We start from the raw sequence: 21,327 nt of genomic DNA, 5'->3' as shown, positions 1-21,327 counted from the left end.
TATCATCTACGAAAATACGACTTTATTCTTCCTTGAAAAAGTTTCATACCTCTTATTTTTCTTGCCCCCTCTGTGTGGATGGATGGAAGGCAGCTGGCACCTTTGAATTGACTGTAATTAGGAATAATTTCAATATTTCACCACAAAATGTTTGCTGTGGTATTTAATAGATGCCCTTTATTAGGATGAGAAAGTTCTTTTCTATTCCGGGTATGTTAGGATTTGTATCCTTATATTTTCAACTGCTCTCTCTTAAGAATAGCCTATAGATGGATTTTCAAGTCTAGATAACACTGTCTTATAATTGAAGCATTTAGTCATTCATATTTATTGTAATTAATATATACTTGCACATACATCTACCACTTGATTTTGTACTTTCAATTTGTCCCACCATTTCTAGTTTTTTACTCTTTAAAGTTACTTTTTGATGAGTACAGAATTCTAGGTTAATATTTATTTCCTCTCAATAAATTGAAAATACTAGTCTTTAGGTCTCCATTATTGCTACATCAGCTGTCATCTATTTGTTGTTACTATTGCTTCTTTGAAGATATTTTTTTGTCACCGACTTTAAGATTTTTCTGTCTTTGGTATTCTGCAGTTTTACTGTGATGTGCCCAAATATAGTTTCTTTATAGTTATCCTAACAGGACTCCTTGGGTTTCCTGATTCTATGAATTGATGTCTTTTTATCAGTTCTAGAAAATTCTGTCATATCTTCAGATATTTTCTGCCCCTACTGGAATTGATTAGACCTCCCTCCACCATCCTCCTAGTCTCATAAAACTCATACTTTCTCTTTCTGGCATTCTGGATAATTTCTACAGATCTATCTTCCAGTTAAGTCTTTCTTCAGCTGCTAAACCAATCTATTGAGGCTTAAAAAAAACAAAACAAAACAAAAAAACCCAACTCATCCATTGACATGTCAAGCATTTTGCTTTTCATTTCTAGAAGTTCTATTTGGTTCTTTTTTCAAATTCGCTCGATCATTTTATACACTCTCTTGATTTCTATATTGTTTCTTTTTTCTTTAAATATACAGAAAACACATACCTGATATTCTGTTTGGTATTTCCAACACTTTAAGTCTTTGAGGCCTGATTATGCTGGCTATCCTTTCTGTTGGCTCTTGCTCACAATGCGTTATCTTGCAATTTGTGAGTTTTGACTGTGTTTATATTTGTTGGAATTTTATCAATGGGGATTTTTTGAGATTGAGTTAAAAGTAAATCCTTCAGTTATCATTTGACTGAAAAACTAATCCTGCACCACTTCAAACTAAATTTTTAGGTAGGCAGGGTTTGATTGGACCACCCAAGGATTGTCAATTCAGGTTGCAAACTTAATTCAGGCTGGCCTGTGGTTAAAAATTCTTAGGAGAGGTTTTCTCCCTTCTCTCCCGCACTAGGCTTGGAGATAGGCAATGTCCCTTGCTGGTTCTGATGAGATTTCAAAATACCACCTTTGGTTTCATTTATTTTCTTTATCGATTTCCTGGTTTCAATTTCATTGATTTCTGCTTTCTTTTTATTTCTTTTCTTCTGCTTACTTTGGATTTAATTTGCTCTTGTTTCTCTATTTTCCTCAGGTGAAAACTTAGATGATTTAGACCTTTCTTCTCTTCCAACGCATGCATTCAATGCTATAAATTTCTCTCTAAGCATCGCTTTCACTGCATCCCCCAAATTTCAGTAAGTTATGTTTTCATTTTCATTTAGTTCAAAATATTTTAAATTTCTGTTGAAATTTCTTTGAGCCATATGTTTAGAAGTATGTTGTTTGATCTCTAAGTATCTGGGGGATTTTTCAATGATCTGTTATTGATTTCTAGTTTAATTCCATTTTGGTCCGACAACAGACACTACGTGACTTTTATTAAGTTACCGTGTTTTCTATGGCTCGGAGTGTGGTCCATCTTGGTAAATGTTCCATGTGAATTGCAGAAAAGTGTGTATTCTGCTGTTTTTGAAGTCGTCTATAAATGTCAGTTATAACTCAACTGTGTTCTTAAAAAGACGCCACAATTAAAGGTTGAACAGAGAACAAAGACTCTTGAGAATTAAAATAACAGAATTTTTAAAACACTTCTAGGAAGAGCTGAAAGATTAAAAAAAAAATCTCAAAAAATAGAACAAAAAGACAATATAAGAGAAGAGAGAATAAAGAGAGGATCACTCCTGTTCTCTTTGGAATTGCCATTTATCAGGCACTGGGTTTAATCAGAACTCCAGAGAGAACAGAGAAAATGGGAGGAAATCATTCAAGAAACTAATTCAAGAAACAAAATTTTCTGGAACCGAAGGATGTCCAGCTCCACTCACAGCACATCCAGTAATGACACACAGTAAGGCATCTCCTGACATTTTAGGACCTCAGAAAGATGAGGCCAGGAAAAAAATGGCCGTGGAACTTCTTAAAAGCAGTGCCTCAAATTATGATACAAGAAAGTCCCACTTTAAAAACGGTTTTCTTGCACGAAAATGATTTTTAACTTGAAATGTTATGACCCCAACTATTGCATACATGTGTGAACCGAATGAAGAAAACTTCAGAGAAAGTGTCTTAAACACGTTAACTCTAGTGACTTTTTACAGAAGGTACTTGTAGACACGCTTCACCAAATGAGGGGTGAAAGGACCACAGGAGAGGAGGACGTGGGGCGCGGGAATGATGACCCAGCCCAGGACGTGGCCAAGGGAGTCCCAGCAGTGCTGGGCAGCAGCTCTAGAGGGCGCACAGTCCTCAGGGAAGCAGGGATGAAGGCCCTTGTCCAGAAAAGGGGAACTGTCAAGCTGGGTGGGGGAAGATTGGCAGTCGGTTGTATAGAGAACTAAGCAAATGGAAAAGACGGTGAGTATCAATTTACCTAAAAAGCAGAGAGAAAAGGAGGTGCTGTCACGAGAGAGCTAAAGCCTCATCTCTTAGGACAGACACGGAGCCGACAGATAGAGTCTGAGACTGATAAACAAGCGAGAGTACATGAGCATGTTTAAGACTAAGCAGCTAAGAGAACTGAGAATGATTTGTGGCGCGGGGCGGGCAGTCCTGGGGACTGGCGAGAGGCTCTTTTCTTCTTATAAACTTTAATTTCATAGTACTAAGTACAACTGTGTTTTTAGATCAATAATTTTTAAAAAGACACCAAGTCTCCTCATCCTTATCGTACCCAACTCCCTGGAGCTCTAACTGGCGAGGGTGCCACGCACTGCTTCTTCCTTCATGTTGTCGTATGTACACCTGCCCACACCGCCGCCGTGCGTGGCGTACGTGGCGTTACGGCATACAAATTCACGTTAGGTGCTGGGTGGGCATAGGAATGGTTTCTCCGCTTTCATCATCATGAATAGCTACGAATAGAACCCAGAGCAGACTTTTTTGTTCCAAGTTCACACAGATCATCGCTTGACTGGGGTGAGAGACTGTAAGGTCATCTGACTCAACAACCCTATGAAGAGACAGCCCAGCCCCAGTGACACAGCTCCAGTGACAGGGGATCACTACCTTCTAGGGTTGGCCCTTCCATCTCTGATACGCTCTCTTAGAAAGCTCTTCAGGGCAAGTTGAATTCTCTGACTGCGACAACTCCCTCTACCTGTCTTTCCATTTCCAGGTTAAACCTCCTGTTTGTTCCCGCTGTGCCTCAGTTGGCTTGATCTAGAAATACTTCACCATCTTGACCCAACTGGTCTATGGCTGCAAGTGACTGAGCCATACAGAGAGGGGGATGGGCTCTCTCTTTGGTTCAGACCCCTTGCTTCTCTTAACCTGGCCCCAGAATGCATTCCTGGGGGTGGGGGATGGGGAGTGGCTGTGGCTGTGTCCTCCCAGTACCTCGCTGTGTTTTGGGCACGGAGGCTATTGTTGCCTGGCAGTGGCCATCAGCTTGGGGCCCTTGGACTCAAGGGCTAAAGCTCTGCAGCTCTTCCTGTCATGTACTCCCGTTCTAGAATTGACTCTCCGTTTCCTCTAGAGAGGCTGCCAAGCTCACAGGATGTTAGAGCTGAATCTGGTCAAACTGCCTCATTTTATATGTGGGAAACTGAGCAGGGTCGCTGGCTCACAAGTGGCTCAGAGCAGCCCTGGTAGCACCAGCCCAACAGAGCTCTGCGAGGTGGGCCAGGCAGACTGGCCAGGGCTCCGAGGCTCTGAGAGCTGGGACCGTGGTCTGAACAAGTGCCTTCGTTTGGTCTTCGGCCTCACTCACACCTCTGGTCCCTGCCTTTCCAGGCAGTTCTCTCACACTGGCCGCTGCCAGGTGAATTCTCCACTCACACGACTGATCTGGGCTCCAGGGCATAGAAGAGCATCTTGAGTGGCATTCTGGGCTTCTGCCTCCTGTGCCCCGTCCCCAGGGCCCCAGAAATGCCCCTGCTGTGCATCCTGGTGCTCCCTCTGCTCCATCTAGCTGAGCCCTCTTTTTCTGGGTGCTCTTTCTGGGTGCAGCGTCCCAGTCGGCAGTGGCGGCTGTGTGGCCTTCGGGAGCCTGGTTGGAGCTGGGGCCACAGGCTCCCTGTGTGGCCACCCTGTGCCCTCCCGCGCCAGCTCCTCCCCTGGCAATCTTCATGGAGCGTCGCAGTCCTGAGACCTTGACCGAGACCAACGTTTCATAAAAGCCACCTGTGGGGAGGCAGCATTCTCTGGGCCCCCTGAATAAGAAGAGGGTCCCTTGCTCAGCTCATGAGGGGCAGTCAGAGCATGTGTTTTGCTTGCAAGCTGAGCTGGCAGCAGCCAAGCTTCTGGAACCCCAGGGAGCAACAGGGGGCTCAGACTCACCCAAGAAAAGCCCATGACTGTCCCAGGCCAGGCACTAGCCAATTCTGGCCTGGGCCGGCAGCAGCATGAGCGGTGCGCCTAAGGCGAGAGACGGGCCTGCGCCCCTCATCTCACAGGGCCGCTTCAGAGTTCTTCCTTCAGACCTGGGTGTGGTTTCTGGAGAAAAGTGGGGCAGATGCAAGAGCCGAGTGGGCCAATGCCTGGGCTTTCCTGAGGTGGAAGGAGCTGGACCTCCTGGGCACTCACTGCCCTGCTGCTAGAGGTCACGCAGCGGTCAGGATGGCGAGAAAGGGGGAGCTCAGGAGAGGAGAGCAGTCGCCCAGCATGCTGCTGTGCAGGGAGTGAGCCTGGGACCGCTGGCTCTGCCCTGCTCAGTGGAAGCGGCTGGGTCTTCCCAGTCCTGAGTCCATGGGGGCTGTAACACCAGCCCGGGGCTCAGGCAGCTGCCAGCCCCTCACTCACAGGCATGTTGATGTGGGCACTCAGCAGGGGCGCACTCTGGCCTTCTCGAAGCACCAGCACCTACGGAAGAGGTGCCCGTGGCAGTAGGGCCATGTCTCCTTTGGCCCCTGTTCCCCGCAGAGGCCAAGCCTAGACTGGTCTGCACTGGCTCTGCAAAAGCCACCAGGCCTCTGTCAAAGGGGACGGGGAGGCTGGGAGGCCTCTCCTGTGCGGGTGTCCTCCCACTCCGGACCAGCAGCCACGCGGAAGCCTTGTCCACGTTCACCCCCACTGTCCTCCCCAAGCAGTACTAACAGGCGACCTACCTTGATGAGGTCAGAGATGCCCTTGTCACTGAGACTCTCCACAAAGGTCTCCAGGGGGTAGTTGAGCCCTGGCACCAACAAGGGGACCTGAGTTTGGGAACAAAGAGGTAAGGAAACCGGCAGGCATGCCCGGACAGCCTCGGCAGATCCGGAGCACTGCCGGGCCTGCCGCCCAGCTGCATCTCAGCGCACCCTGCGGGGCGGGGAGTGTGGCGGGGCCGCTGGCACGGTCACGGTTAAACCAAGACCCCCTGACAGTCCACCAAGGCCAGGGCTTTCACTTCCCGGAGTCTTTCTCAGTTTCTGGTCCTCCCAACTCAGAGTCACATCTGGACCTGGGTTGGAAGCCAGGCCCTTCACTCTGCAGAAGATGATCTTTGAGGCAGAGGTGTGCGCCATTCCCGCCGCAGGAGTAACTACGAAGCAGGGTGGGCTCTGGGGCCCCCAGCAGCAACAGGCTCCTTAGAGGGGCACGGCGTATCCCGTGTGGCTCTGAGGCCTCTCGCGGGCTGAGAAAAACGCAGCTGAGGCAGGTCTCCCCAGACGGCCCCGCCGTGCCCCAGCCTCGTGTGTGGCCGCAGCTGCCTGCAGGCTCCCTCGCCTCCCGCCCGGTGGCGGCTCTGTGGACATTTAATGAGGCCCCACCCAGTCTTCTCACTCCCTGTCTCCGTGAGGCGGGCCAGTACCTTGAAGAAGGCCCGGGGCAGGGCATAGAGCGCCTCGTTGTACAGGAAGCAGATCAGCAGCCCCAGGATGGGTCGGGCTGTCGAGGTGTTCTGCAGGTGCAGTGTGAGCTTGAAGGTGGGGCCCAGGCCCTGAACCTGTGGGGAGGGTGGGCGGGGGGAGAAAGCCCTTAGTACCCAGCGGCCTTGGGCGCTGACTGTGACGTGTCCTGGCCCTGCCCCGTCATCGCCCTCCTCCCGCTGCTCTAATGCACCGTCCATCGGCCACTCAAAGGGCACAGAGGCCAGAAGGTTGGCTCCAGTGTGTATGGGGATCAGCAAAGGCCCAGGAAGGGAGAGAGGCTTGATAGGGGCCACTCGGCAAGCTGGTCAGAGGCGGAGCTAGCCTGGGGACACAGGCCCCAACTCCCACCTGCGTCCTCACCGTGCCCTCTCTGACCCTCTCTTCCCTGGGCCTGGCCCACTTCCCCTGTGGTGGCCGCAATGATTTCATTTTTCTCTTCACCCTCAGCTGCTCTGTAGCCTCTTCCTCTCTGTATCTATCCACTTCCTTTGGGGGAAGAGAAATTGGAAACCCAGTTGGGACAGAAGGCACACCTTGGGGACCCATTTAGAGCTGGTCGGAGCCCCGATGACCTTGAGGCCACTTGTGTCTGAGTGTGTGGGCTCCTCCCCCTGCCCTGTACTGGGCGGTTTGAACACCAGGGGCTGCCTGTGGGGACTGGAACAACAGCTTCCTCTGTCCCACAGCTGTAAGAGACCCTCCAGGCTCCGGGGAAGAAACGTCCCAAGGTGACTACTTGTGTGCCCTGCCCCAAGTCTGGGGGCTTGTCTGAGGCACAGCATGGAGCTGGGGAGTGTGTTACTCTGTGGTTGGTGGCAGGGAAGAGGCAGCTCAGGAGACAGACGGGGAGAGCATGCTCACAGAGGAGGACGTGAGCCTCGGTGCCCGGGCCTGTGGGAAAGTGAAAAGGGGGCACAGGACCTAGTTGGCTTGGACTTGGCTCAGGGGCTGAAGGGTTCCCACCCACCTCTGACCTCTGCCCCTCTGGCCCTGAGGCTGCCGAACCCCACCCCCCAACATCTGGGTGCTCACCACTGCGTGTAGCTTGAGTGGCTCCCGGGCTGTCACGGACACGGGGCTCAGGCTGGACTCGAGGGCCTGCACATAGGCCCGGGCGGCCCGGAGGCGCAGCAGGTAGAGGTCGGTCTGGAAGGTCCGGTGCATGGCTGTCGAGGGACACAAAGGCCTGATGCTGGAGGTGGGGAGGGCGGGAGGGGGAACAGGGGAGGGGAGGGCGGAGGTGGAGGGTACAGTGGACAGGGCCTGCAGAGGCGGGAGGGCTGAGGTCCAACAGCCCAGCCTTTGATGACACTGGACACTGGCCTCCTCCTCGCTTCCTCCTTGGTCCTCCCACCTCGCCGCCCGCACATCTCAGTGCTCTTGCTGCCTCCTTTTGTTCTGCCTTAAGGGCTGGTGTTCCTGAGTCTTGTCCTTGGTCCTCTTCTCCTGCTGTCCTCCCCTGGACAATCTATGTCCTGCTCCAGCTGTGACCACCCCAGACGCACAGCCCTGAGCTTGTGACGGCAGGGACTCGTGAATGCAGGGTTCTCAGTGCCCAGCTCAGGGCCTGGCCCGTGTCCACACTCGATACTGTGCACCGCGTCGCAGCAGCTTGGCGTCTGGGACAGCCTCCTGCTTCTAACTGCCTAATGGACACCTCCGCCTGGATGTGCCGGTGACACTTCGAATTCAACAATCAGACACCAAGCTCATTTCCCTACCTGTCACAACGTCCCTATCCATCAAGTCACCTGGTTCGCCCCTCACATCTAATCGTTTGTCAAGATTTGACGACTCTTCCCCAAAGCCATCTCCAGAGCCCACTCCTGCCCCTCCACTCTTGATGTCACTTCTTTCCAGATTTAGCACCTTGGTCTGCCAGTCTGGCCTTGACTTTGTATGTGAGGTGCCTTTTGCCGTTCAGAAGTTTTACACCTTTATATGTCCCATCTATTGATTGTTCCTTTTCCTCTCGTACTTTTACAGTTTATTTTTAACCTATCCAGAATTAATTTTTATGTTTGGTATGAGGTAGAGTTCTAACTTTTTTTCCTAGAAGCAAGTTGTCCTAATCACATCTTGTGGACAGTCTCTCCTTTACCCACGAATTTGAAACAACACCTTTGACACACTGACTTTCCACATACACAAGGGTCTGTTTCTAGACTTCCCCAAAGTGCCACGACTCGTATCAAGTCCTGTGTCGATACCACAGCTGCGAGTTCCTACAGCTTCAGTTTATTCCGCCATCCGACAGGCTGAGTCCCCTCATTCTTATTTCCAATTTTTTAGATTTACTCTTAGAATCAATTGATGAACTGGGATTTGAACTGTCACTTTGCTAGGTTTCTACGTTAACTGTGGAAGTTATTAATCGACATTACAACATTACATCTTGCTACCCTGAGACTTGGTAAATCTTGTCATTTAAACATTTGGGTGGTCTTTTCTGTTTCTGAGAGTAGTTTTATAACTTTATTAGACTTTGTACATTTTCTTGTTAAATTTCAAGGGGTTTCCTTGCTATGGTGAATGGAAACTTTCCACTGTATTTTCTAACTGGTTACCGTCGGTATATACAGAAGCTATTGATTTCTGTATATTTTACATTTCGTCACCTTAGAGAACTTTCTAATTATTCTTCTAATACGTCACTTGCTTCTCTTGGATTCTCTAGGCTGTAATAGCTTGTCAGCTATTTTCTTTATCCTCTAATTTGCCTTTAAACTGATCCCTTTTTAGGATGGAGTTGGTTGAATTACTGTATTTTCTGCTTTACATCTTTCCCAGCTCCCCACTACCTAAATGAAACCAGAACATCTTAGCTTTGCAACCCAGGCCCTTTTGGAGCTGGCTCTGACCTGCCTTTCCAGCCTCCCTTCTGGTCACCTGGCCTTCCTGCACCGTAACCGCAGCTACATGGCAGATGCCGCTCGAATCCGGCTAGGGCCCTGTGCCCCTACCCGACTTCGGCCTAAATCACCCTTCCCTATCCCTCTCTGGCCTGTAATCATATTTCAGGGTGAAGTCCAACGTTACTTCTCTCTGAAGCCTTTCTCAGTCTCCCAGCAAACTTACTCTTAGGGGCCTCAGTAGCCCTTTGCAGAGACCTCTTCTACACCCGTCATGCAACATGAAGTTGGCAAGGGAGCCTGAGTTCCTCGGGTAGGGACTAAGCTAATTCAAGGCACCTGGCGCAAGGCCAGGCCTAATCCTAGGTACTGAATGAATGAATGAGCAGGAACCACTGAATAGGAAAAGCAAGAACCTTGGACAAACGCTACTTCTTTCATGAGAGAAGTAACTGCTCCCTCCTCTCCTCACCCGCAGCACCTGCCACCTGAGGCATAGTCGCCTGCAGGCAGGGTGTCCCTGGGCTGTCCCTGGACTTCCAGAGGCACGAAACATGCCAGTTCACCCAGGTCTCTTCCCACGGCTCGGGGCGCCCAGGTGGCACTCATCCCGTTCTTGCTGCTCCAGAGCAACGGAGGAAGAGGAAGGATGCGGCCGTGGAGGAAGTCTCACCGGTGCCAGCCTCCCGCTCTCGCAGTGTCTGATCCACATAAAGCCGGGTCTTTCGGGGCACGTTGAGTTTTGTGGCCTGAGCTAGCGGAGGGCCCACCTCGCCTCCCCCCTCCACAAACACTGCCGTACGCTTCAGGATCTTGATAATCAGGCCACCGCCTAAGGAGGCAGACAGACAGAAACAGATTTGTCCTCTCCAGTCCCATCCTACATTCCAATATTTCTTCCCCAAACAATCAGCCTCACGTAGACTCATTTCTGTATGTGTCTGTCTCCCTGCTGAGACTCAGTTTCTGGGAGGAAACAGTGCGTAACCTCCTACCACTGGTTAATGCATCCATTTCACAGTTACTTATTGAGCACTGTGATGTTCCTGACATTATGGCAGGTGCTGAGGATACTGGGGTGAACTGGGGACACAATTCAGCCCAGGGCCTGGCCCCTGGGTAACGAACGATGTTGAACCGCTGATGTGTCTCCAGTGGAGGCCACCCCCAGACAGGATGTGCATCTGTGGGCCTTGCTTTCCACACCCAGGTCCACCCAGGCTTCACACCCACCTCCTCTTTCCCAGGATCTGGCCTGTCCCCGTCACCTCCTGCTCTAACACCCTTGCCAGGTCTGACCCCCTCACCTCGTGTCGTCATGATGAGGGTGTTATCTTCCCGCCCGTAGCGGCCAAAGCAAAGGCTGGTCACGGCATCCTGTGGTGGAGACTCCAGAGTTTACTTGGGAAAATATCTTGGAGGGGAGAGCAAGGCCGGGGGTGGAGGGATAAGGCTGGGGGACCCCAGATATGACATAATAGGTGAGAAATGAGGTGAGGCCTGGGGCAATGCTGCCTCTGAAACATCTCTATCCCTCATCTCTCCTCCAACCTCGCTGCCACAGCCAGGTCCAGACTACACGCCACTGGGCTTTCGAGCTCAGCTTCCCACCGGAAGTCCCAGCCTATTCTTTCTGCCCAGTCTGTCCTTCGCCTCTGCTGCCTTTCAAGAACACAAACATAATCATGTCTAGTTTCTTCTAGAAAACCTCCAATGGCTTTCGTCCTCCTTGTCACACATTTAGGGCCTCGCGCATCTGACTCCAACCTGCCTTTTCCATCAGTTCTCTCCTCTCCCTTCCCCCAACCCACACACTGCCCGCCCTCCCAGCAGCCTGCGGTCTAAACCCGTTGCTTTCAAATTTTCTATTGTAACATAAGATACTTTATACGTACAGACACATAAAAGTTTCACATGTGATGTATTCTGAACTTTCTTTTTTTTTATGTTGCTGGTTGTGACTCAATCAATTTAATGACTTACGACTTAGCTTTTGAAAACCTCTTGTCCAAACTCATCAAACTACCTGAATTCCTTAATCAAGAGCACTCATGACTCAGCCTGTTCATGCTGTTTCTGGTCTGGAATGCTCTTCTCTCATTTATTGACTTGGCAAACTGCTTTGAGGCCCAGTTAAATTGTCACTTGCTCTGTGAAATGGCCTGTTGAGTTCCATCCCAATTCATCCTTCACCAGTGCCCTGTCACTCTGCCCACTCTGTGCTTTCCCCGTACTCTGGATCTGAGTTAGCTGTGTCTGGCTGGCTGGCACCTTAGACAGTAAGCTCCCTGAAGACAAGGACTTAGCTACTGTTTTATCCCCAGTACAGTGAGCTGTGCGTATGAGGAAATCAATGAATGTTTTTAAGATGCATCAGATGTCCAGGGTGGTGGACAGAGTGGGATCAGGAGGCAGCTAAGCAGCCCCCGCGGCGGGAGTGGGGCGACGAGTCGGCACTCACCGGGGTGCGGATGACGTTGAGCAGGGCCTTATCACGGTAAATGCGAACCTCTCCGTTGGCCAGCCCGGCCACGACGGCCTGCAGGCCCCGGGAGCTCTGCTCTAGGAGGTTCATGGTCAGGATGGCTGCAGGCATCTGCACTGTCCACAGCCTCTTACCCTGGGAGGGAACAGCCAAGTGTCTACAGGGGAACTGGGGCTCAGAGTGGAAGGAGGGGGTGGCAGGAGTTGCTGGGAAGGAGATGCCAGGAGGGCCCTCCTGCTCAGGGGTATAGGGCGGGAAGAGGTGCTCGCTGGGAGGCCACACCTTGTAGGTGAAGCCGTGCAGGCTGTCTTGGGTGCTGCCCACCACCAGGATCTTGTGTACCCGGACAAGCCCCACAGCCTGGGCACTCAGCTCGATGCAGTACTTGGGGCGCTTGGAGTCTCTGTGGAATGAAGACACACTCTCCCAGCCCCAGAGAAACCCTCTCTCCTCCCCAGGCTGACCCTCCTCTTTCTTAAGCCCCACAGACTATCCTGGAAGAAACCTCAGCCCCAAAGCAGATGACCACGGTTATTATTTCCGACTGTAACACCAAGTAGCTGTGTGACCTCAGACAACACAAAGTGTGTTCTCTTCTGAGTCTCCCTCCCGCCTTTACTACAGTGATCTGTGTGATAATCGGGCATGTAACAGTTTACAGTGAGTGTACCAAGTGCTAGTGGATTTGGGCGGTTTAGTAATTTAGTAATTTATGCTAAGGACTTTGTTCTGTGTAAATGCACCGTTTCAGTTTCCTGGCCTGAGTCCTAGTTTCTCTTATCCAGAAAGCAGGGGCAGTTCCTGCCTACAGATCACAGACTACAGCTCACTTCTCTTCATCACCAAGTCTAGGCCAATGCATACCCCATCTGATGACCCATCCCAGAGCCTCCCACTGGCCTCTGGGCCTCCTTCCAATCTACCCTCCACTCAGCAGAGTCATCTTTCAAAAATGTAAATGGATCATGTCATTCTTCTGATTAAAATCTCATAGCAGTTTTCGACTGCACTTCAGATAAAACCCAAAACCTTTACCATACCCTAGCAGGCTGTGCATGAGCCAATCTGGTCTCCACGTCATCTCTCTTCACCACCTCGAGCAGCACATGCCAGTGTCTTTCCCACTTTGAGTCTGCTGAAGTTCTCTCTGCCTGCAACACTCTGTCTACTTTCTGAATAACTGGCTCCTTCTTCGCCTTCACGTCACCTCTACAGATGGGCGTTTGCTGATCACCCTGGCCCCGTTATTTTTTCTCATTGAGCCTGTATTCCTTTACTATTGCACACATCCAATTTGTAGTATTATTGTGGTTTGCTGACTTTAATATCTGTCTTCCTCTAAGGGCAGGGACTATTTTTATTTTGTTCACTGATATATCCCTAATACCTTATACAATGCTTAATACATACTAGGTGCTCAAAAACATTTCTTGAATTAAAAATTGAATGTTGAAGGAATATCAAACTAATGCATTAGAAAGTATCACATACCTATAAAGCAGTATGACAAATATGAGAGACTATTGTCATTTCTTCCAATTTCTGATTGCACTGCTCATGTGTTACAGCCACCCAGCCCGGTCTCTCACTTTGCCAGCCCCCACAACACAAGCCTCTAGACAACTCCCTGTGCTCGTGGGCTCAGCCTTCTGTGTGAACTCAGCTCTTCCCATTCCCAAATTCCAGCCCCAAGCCCCTGGAACCATCGGGTATTTGAGATGTCCCTTCTGGCCCCAGAGACAACAGATGTGGCTACCTTCTCAGGATATAGATGTTCCCATTGCGGCAGGCAGCAGCAAGCCGGAACTCTACATCGAACTGGCCAGAAACCTCCAGGAAGACGGGGACGCTGGGCAGGCTCATCTGCAGAGAAGTGGCTCAAATGTCCTGATTTCTCTGAGCCTCAGTCCTCCTCCACCCCGAAGGAACCTACTCCTCCAAATTGGTTCCTTGTCTTAAGTCCCAACCTCTTCACTCTTACCCTGTTGGTCACAGTTTAAACTTGTACAGTTTTTCTGGAGGGAAACCCAGCAACATGTAGTTTTGTTTGTTTGTTTGTTTGTTTGTTTAAGTCTATACTCTTTGACTAAGCTATGCCACTTCTAGGAATGCATCCTAAGGAAATATTTAGACAGGCATGCAAACATGTTTGCAAGCCTATTGCAGTGTTGTTAAAAATAGTGAAAAACTGGAAACAACTTAAATAGGTGACATAATTAAATAAATTATGATAGATCTGTATAATAGATACTGTGTGACCTTTGAAAAGGCGGATGTGGTTTTTTATAGATGCGGAAAGACACTGATGAGCTACTGCTATGTGAAAGGAGCAGGTTACACGATCCGATGCCATAAAGATATATTTATACACAGCTAAATATCTCTTTCTAAATATGAAAATGTCTGGAAAGACATGTGCCAAAACTAATAGTAGATTATCTGTGGGTGGTGGGATTTGGGGATAAATATCTTTTTCTTTATGTTTAGCTACATTTTTTTTTACAATGAACACATATTACCAAGAACTAACTGGGTGCAGGAGATGTGGGGGAACGCAGCCTGGACCTCAGGTGTGCTCAGAGTCAGGCCCCACACTGACCTTGGCCAAAATGGTGAAGGCCTCTGGGTCCAGCACCAGGAGCTCCTTATTCTCAGTGCCCAGGACCAGGCAGGACACAGCATCCTCATCAGCCAGGTTCTTCTTTAAGGTGGTCATGGTGGTGATGACTGTCTGCAGGAGGATCCAGGAGTCACCTGGGGGATCCCCATATACCCGCCCCCATACACTCCCAGGATGGAAGAAAGAGTATCAGAGACGCGACATAAATTTATGTGCAAAGGTGTTTGTTGCCACAAATCTAACTTTCTAATAAAAGAGGAATATCTAAGTCAACTGCGAACTATCCACATGATCCTAAACCATGTAGTCATTTTTTAAATCACATTTTAAAAGAAGATTCGCTAACAGAGAGAACACTTCTAAAGTATTACAACAACAACAAAAAAATTGGCAAAAAGTTACATTAGTATAATCCCAGTTTTAAAAATATATGAATAGAAAAACATGATGAAAGGCTAAACCCTTAAATACAAACACTGGTTATCTCTGGACAATGAGATCACAGGTGATATTTAATTTCTTCATTGTGCTTTTCTATAATTTCTATAGTGGGCACGTGTTCCTTTTGTAATTGTGATTATGATTAGAGAGAAAACAAAAGAGAAAGGATGATCCCTTTTTTAGGAATTTCTCCTACGGAAATAATTTAGTGGGACCAAAAATGTTTCTTTGGATAAAGCTGCTTATTACGTGCAGTTCTTCTCAGTGCCTCGTGGAAGGAGAAAGGCTGCCGAAGTGTGGAAGTTAACGCTTCCCAGTCACATCTAACATGACACAAACCTGGAAAGACTGTCCCCTACCTCCACACTGCATCTTTTGAGCAATAATTAATTCACTTTTTAATTTTAGAAGTACTCAAAGATTGCGACAACTGTGGATCTGAGATGTTGACCAGCAGGAGAACACAGTGTTTTTCAAAGAAATGGTCTAAGACTGGCCCAAAACTGAGGCACGTGCTGGTCAATGTGCTTGGCTCGAGTGGCTTCTACAGAAAGTAGGTGGTTCCCATGAGCCTTTCTAAAATGCGGAGAATAGCTCTGGGAGTCTGTTCCTCGACTGAGGGTCAGCCCCCAGGTCAGGAACCACTAGAGTTCATCAATGAATAGGTTTATCAATAAAGCAATTAAAATTATAACTAAGAAAACAAAAAAAGAAGTGAATATAAGAGTCCATTTCTGGTCTGAAGAGACCTGCAGGTGAATAGTTACATAAACCATGAATGAAATAATGAATAATTGATGAGATCATCAAGGGGCCACTAAAAACAGAGTTCTTAAAGACTATTTAGTGCATAAGATATAATGCTACCTATTCAAGGGAAGCAGGATATAAAAGCATATTTATGAAGGAAATGCACCAAAATGGTAAGAGGGAGTGCGTCTAGGTAGTGAGATTGTAGTCACTTATATTTCTTCTTCATACTTCTCTTTATTTTCTAAATTTTCTCTAATAAGAATACATTACCTTTACTCTCAAGACAACAGAAGTTCTGTAGAGTTATATAACTACAGATCAATTCAAAGCTGTCACTGTGAATTGGAAATGTAGACGTCTCTGCAGCTTTGTGACCATATATATGTGGCATGGGTTAGAAGAGAAACTGCAAACTGCAACTAGTCAGGTTTGGTTGTAGAATATACCACTGATATTATATGGTTTTTTCAAAATGATCCACATTTTTTCTAGAGAAATAAAAGAGAAGGGGCATTACCTGACGTTTGATGGCCTTGGACTTGTGCTGGTTCACAAACGCCTCCATTTCACTCAGCTCCAGCTGCAGAAACCTGGGCATAGAGAGAATTGGCATCTGCATGCCTGGGCCTGGCTGCCCTCCACAGGCCACTCTGCAGCCACTCCCTTCCCCCTGGAGCTGCCAGAGCCCCGGCCCTCCAGAGGGCCCTTACCTGAGTGACTGTACAGACAAAGGCACCTCTGCCTTCTCCCTGCAAGGAGAGAGGCAATCATGGCGGGTTTAGTTGAAGAACAGGGCCCTGGGAGAGGGTCAGACCGAGAGCTTTGGGATGAAACAGTGGGGGTGGGGAGTGAGGGAGGGGTGGGAGGCCTATGAAGAGGAAGGTGGGCTCTCACCGGATGCCCTCTAGCATCTCCTTCAGGGTCAAGGGGTCGATCCGGTCCTATGACAGCATGGGAAGAAGGAAGAGCCTGTGAGCTCCAGAGCCAGGCAGGGAATGAGGATGACCCAGTGACTGCCATCTTTGCCTTCTTGTTCCCATTCCGCCACATGACTCACCTCCTTGGCCTGGTTCCAGAGATCTTGTTCCACGGGGTTTGGAGGCAACTGGGGCAGGCTGAACTTGAAGTAGGGCCTAAGATTCTTATAAACATACACACAAGGGCCTGAGGCGAGTGCCAGAGCTGGGGCCCGGGGTTCGTGTTGATCCATAAGGAAGGTGGCGGCAGCAGCCGGCAGTGCAGGTAGTGGGCTTTCAGTCAGCACCATGGGTCCTTTGAGCACCTTCAGGTGGGGCTGCTGCCCACCCTGGCCAAGGTCTCCCACCACCAGCTGTAGAGAGAGGTTGGCTTATTCCAGCTTCAGGGTCTAAAGACCTCTCTACCGATGCTCTTCTTGGGTTCAGCCTCTTTGCTGATGCACGTTCATCGATTCCCACACCACTGTACCGTGGGGAGTGATGATGACAAAGGTTCTGCAATAAGGCTTCCACGCTCTGTACCTTGGGAAAGTTGATTAAACTTTCTGAGCCTCGGTTTTCCCACCAGCAAAATAAGAATATCCACCTCATGGCACTTGTAGAGAAAATCAAATGAGATAATGAATTATAGAACCTGGTGAGTGCTAGTGAGGAGTAGGTGGCAGCTGATGTTTTCATTATTCACTCAGTAAACATTTCTTCAAGGCCTGCTGTATGCCAGCCTTCAAGTCCCCTCTGCTCTGGTTCCCAACTTGTTTTCTATCCCCTTCTCAGCCATGCTTTGCTCTAGCCAGAATGGGAGCTGCCACAGAACATCCAGATTCTGAGCATGTACAGTGTGCCAGGAGCCACACCAGGAACTTCCATTTAATTCTCTCAACAACCTATGAGGTAGGTATTATTAGCCCATTTCACAAATGAGGAAGCGGTGGCTTAGCGATGTGAGGTCAAAGTCACATAGCTGGTAAGTGGTAGAGCTGGGACTGGAACCTAGGGCTGTCTGAACCCAAAGCCAGTGGTCTTATCTACTATGTTACATTGGCATCAACTTTCTAACTCCAGATTTACTCTTTCCAAATATGCTGTGAACTTGCAAGCTCCTGTGCTTCCGCTTGTGCTGTTCCCTCTTCTCTTCCATGCCTTCTTGATGCATATTTTACTCATCTTTCAACACCTAGTTCACATGCTCCTGCCTCCTGGTGCCTCCGGGTAGGTTTCATTATTCTGTCACTGGTGCTCCCATACTACTTTCCATATATTCTATTTTAGCATCCACTCACATACCCCACAAATATTTATCAAGTACCTAATTTGTACCAGGTACTGGTTTAGATGCCGGGAATCAAGAGGAAACATATTAGCCATTAAAAAAAGTTACTACATGAAATCACTTAACATTTCACATTAGTTTCTGGGTCGGTGATTTCTCTACCCTTTACTGCTGTAAACCCAGTGCCAAATACACACTAGGTATTTGGTCAATATCATGGATGAATTAAGGAAAGTGTCTCTATCTCTTGACTGTTTCTGAGTTTAATGTCAGTACAATGCTTGACACTCAGTAGGGATTCACTGTATGCTTGCTGAATGCTTTACAGACAGGAATTTGGTGGCAAAAGGCACTGAATCCTATTGCGCTCTCCATGCAGGGTTTGATTCCAGGGTTATCTTCTAGCTGCTCCCCCAATATGCCCATTGTGGGTTCACGGCCCATGGTGAGGGCTGAGCTATAGTGGAACAAACACATAACTTAGAATACCCAGGTCTGCCACTTTCTACTGGGTAAAAAACCCAGTAAACTTAGTCTTTCTGAATCTATTTTCCCATTAACAAAATGGGGATCGATATTATCTATGTATATGAAAATGCCTCAAAGAGGGTCTAGTCCAGAAATGGATACTAAATATATGTTAACTTTTCTTTAGCCCAATATATTTCTCAACTCTTTAAAAACCTGTGCCTTTAAATTTTTCATTTATTTCTTTATTTACATTTTACTTAGTTTTATATTTAAAATTAAACTAAAAATTTAGCCTTTTTATTATGGAAAAATTTCTGTCATACACAAAATTAAACTCATATCATGAACCCCCAAATACCCATCATCCAGCTTCAACAATTATCAGCTCATGGCTAATGTTAAAATCTAGGACCTTTTGATAAACATAAAACTCAAATCCCTCCCTTCTTCTTCCCCTCCAGATTCTAACGCTCCCACACCAAACCAAGGGATGTGCCCTTCCAACCAGGAATTATGCTAACAAAATTAAGAGGCTTTGTCTTAGTAAAATCCCCAGGAGGATTGCATTCTGCTTTACTTTCTGCAGTCTGCATGATGAAATCAATAGGTTCGTTCTGTCTTCCATATAAAATTTGACCCTAAATGTGCTTTTTCGGAGTATATATAAATTCCAGATTATGCAGAGCTTCTTTGGAGCCATCAGGAAATCTCACTTCTGGTATTTCCCTTCCAATTCTCTTTCTGCTGTGGTGATACACTTACCTTGTACTCCCCGTCTCCATGTAAATCCGCCAGTGCTGGAAAATACAAAAAGGCCAAGCCAGGGTCTCAGGATCCTAGAAGCGTCACTCCAAGCCCACTATGACTCCTCCGTCTTCCCAAAACCCGGGATTTCTGGTCCCAGAGACTTACCCAGGCAGGAGGAAAAGGTGTGGATATTGGCCATGGGGTCGTAGTGTGCATCCAGCCATTTCGAATTGGCCTCATTGCTAGGAGAGGGAAAGGGTTGGGGAGTGAGTACCAAGGGAGGGGGAAAGAAAGCTTTGAGGGAGTTAGGCTCTAAGGGTGAGGTGTGTAGGGAGCTCTGACCTGGGGTTACAAAACGTCTGGGTCCAAGTCCAGGCTCCACCACTGGCGCCCTGGGTGACCCTGAGTCTCACACACACACACACACACACACACACACACACACGCACGCACACACGCACACTCACTCGTTGGACCTCAGTTTCCCTATTTAATCTCTAAGAGCCCTTCAGGAAGCCAGCGCAGTTCGAGAACCGCCAAGAGCTCAGATCACACAAACTGGGGCACCCTCTTCACATCTGTAGGAAAGGAGGCCTCAGGACCCCAGCCTTCACCTCTCAGCTCTGCCGCTGTCGGAATCCGACGAAGACGCAGTAGCCATCTTTGCAGGCGTCGCCCTGGCAACCGGCTCTGGTCAGCCGCCGCGCAACGCCCAACAGCGTCCGGGCTCCAGGAACCGCGCGTACAAAGGTTCCGGATGCGCAGCTTTCGGACTGTGGCAGAAAGACTGCCAAGTAGGATGTGCTGGCCTCCGCTATTTTTCTGCTTGCTGAAGCGCAATCTCTCACCCCAGCTCATACGATTTATCTTTGCTCCTTCCCAGCGGGAGCACCCGGACCCTGTAATATTTGGATCAGTAGCAGAGCGCTTTGGCTACCTGTCCTGGAGAGGAACCCTTCCAGAGTTTATGAGCTGTAGAAGTAGCTCGTCCACTCTTGGGGTTGAAAAGAGACCATGTCCTTTCTTCCTGAGGTCCAGGTTCAAAAACAAAACAAACCTGACAAGGCTTAAGAGATTAAGTCCTGGGATCCTGACTGAAGTTGAAGGTTTCCAGTTTTTAGGCTCCCGGAACATTCCAAAACAGCGGTCCCCAACCTTTTGGGCACCAGGGGTCGGTGCTCTTATGAGAATCAAATACCTGATGATCTGAGGTGGAGCTGAGGCGGTGATGCTAGCGCTGGGGAGCGGCTGCAAATACAGGTGAAGCTTTGCTCACTCACCACCACTCACCTCCTGCTGGGCAGCCCGGTTCCTAATAGGCCACAGACCAGTATGGTCTGCAGCCCGGGGCAGGGTTGAGGACCCCTCCCTGTTCTAAAATACAAGAATTTCCACAAAGGAGGACTGCAAAAATTGTGCTATGTTCACCTTAGTAACTGTGTGCGTATCTTCACTTAGAGGTGATGCCAAAATCCTGTTGTGGATGGTAGCCTACAAAATTACCCTCCTGCCCCCTCCCCAGGCCTTGATCCCACTACCCTGCCAGGAGCAACAGAGAAGTAAGGCAAAGTCAAGGAGGAATCATACAAACCCTAAAGGTGGTGGTTGTCTCCAGTATTTATTTTTCTGGTTATAAAATACATGAAGAGCACTGGACTGGGGGACGTTTTGTGTCCCGCAGGATCTAGACAGATCTTTTCTTAGAACTTCCATTTCTTCACCTGGGAAGCAGGATAAGGCACCCTGCCCTGCCCAGTCCACAGAGGGCAGCACAGATCAAATGAGATAACACAGGGGAAGCACTTGGTAAACTGGAAAGTGCTGACAGATGGAAGGGGTTAGTGTCACCACCCTTGGCTGAGGTAGCACCAAGGCCCGAGATCCTGCCCCTCCACTAAGCCCTAATACACACACAAAAAGGGGCCACTTGCAGCCTTGGTTTGATGTAGTAGGGGAGGGGCCGTACAAATCTGCCTCAAGCCTGGCCAGATGGGGCCTTACTGGGGCCCTCCCAGAACCGGGCATCGGCTGTGGCCAGCTGGGTGAGGACCTCCTCCAACTCGGGCCCATCTTCTGGGAAGCGCTCGGAGAAGGATCGGATGAGACCGGCGGCTGAGGCCTCGTACTCAAGAAGCTGCACTTCTGAGCCTGGGAAAGATGGAGAAAAAAACAGTGGCAGGGAAAGGTCTTAATAGGGAAGCAGAATCGTCATCATCATCAATCATCGAAGCAGCTATTTCTTCCTGCGCTCTTACCATATGCCCAAAATTGTGCTCAATGTTTTAGGTTTATTACCTAATTTAATCGTTACAATAACCCTATGAGGAAGGAAATATTAAAGGAGTACTTAGTGAATTGCTGAATTCATTCATTCATGCACTTAATAAAGATTTACGCCTGGTGCCACGCTAGGTGAAA

At 48.7% G+C, this 21,327-nt stretch overlaps 2 protein-coding genes across 3 annotated transcripts in view; both read right to left on the bottom strand.

Annotated features, from left to right (window-relative positions):
- Positions 1–155: 155 nt before the first annotated feature.
- On the bottom strand, positions 156–19,634 carry BBS1 (Bardet-Biedl syndrome 1). 2 transcript variants are annotated; one of them, XM_011368917.2, is made up of 17 exons: positions 19,524–19,634; positions 19,075–19,151; positions 18,925–18,959; positions 16,502–16,774; positions 16,339–16,385; positions 16,155–16,193; positions 15,962–16,034; positions 14,230–14,361; positions 13,387–13,493; positions 11,913–12,033; positions 11,607–11,765; positions 10,453–10,522; positions 9,819–9,977; positions 7,326–7,459; positions 6,233–6,367; positions 5,547–5,633; positions 156–5,301 (listed from the first exon to the last, which is right to left on the bottom strand). In XM_011368917.2, exons 1-17 carry the CDS (start codon positions 19,568–19,570, stop codon positions 5,215–5,217), a joined length of 1,782 nt encoding a protein of 593 aa, XP_011367219.1. In that variant the 5' UTR covers positions 19,571–19,634; the 3' UTR covers positions 156–5,214. The 2 variants fall into 2 exon arrangements, with proteins under 2 accessions (XP_011367219.1, XP_011367221.1); XM_011368919.2 differs by lacking the exons at positions 11,913–12,033; positions 13,387–13,493.
- An 868-nt stretch (positions 19,635–20,502) lies between these two features.
- The window catches only part of DPP3 (dipeptidyl peptidase 3), a 26,951-nt gene continuing 26,126 nt past the window's right edge, over positions 20,503–21,327 (bottom strand). Inside the window, exon 16 of the mRNA XM_023535822.1 lies at positions 20,503–21,096. Coding sequence (XP_023391590.1) covers positions 20,885–21,096 — 212 coding nt within the window. The 3' untranslated portion in view covers positions 20,503–20,884. The remainder of the gene's footprint in view (positions 21,097–21,327) is intronic.

This window comes from Pteropus vampyrus, unplaced genomic scaffold (genome assembly GCF_000151845.1).
Source record: "Pteropus vampyrus isolate Shadow unplaced genomic scaffold, Pvam_2.0 Scaffold144, whole genome shotgun sequence".
Lineage (NCBI taxonomy): Eukaryota > Metazoa > Chordata > Mammalia > Chiroptera > Pteropodidae > Pteropus > Pteropus vampyrus.
This window is presented reverse-complemented; position numbering and strand designations above follow the sequence as displayed.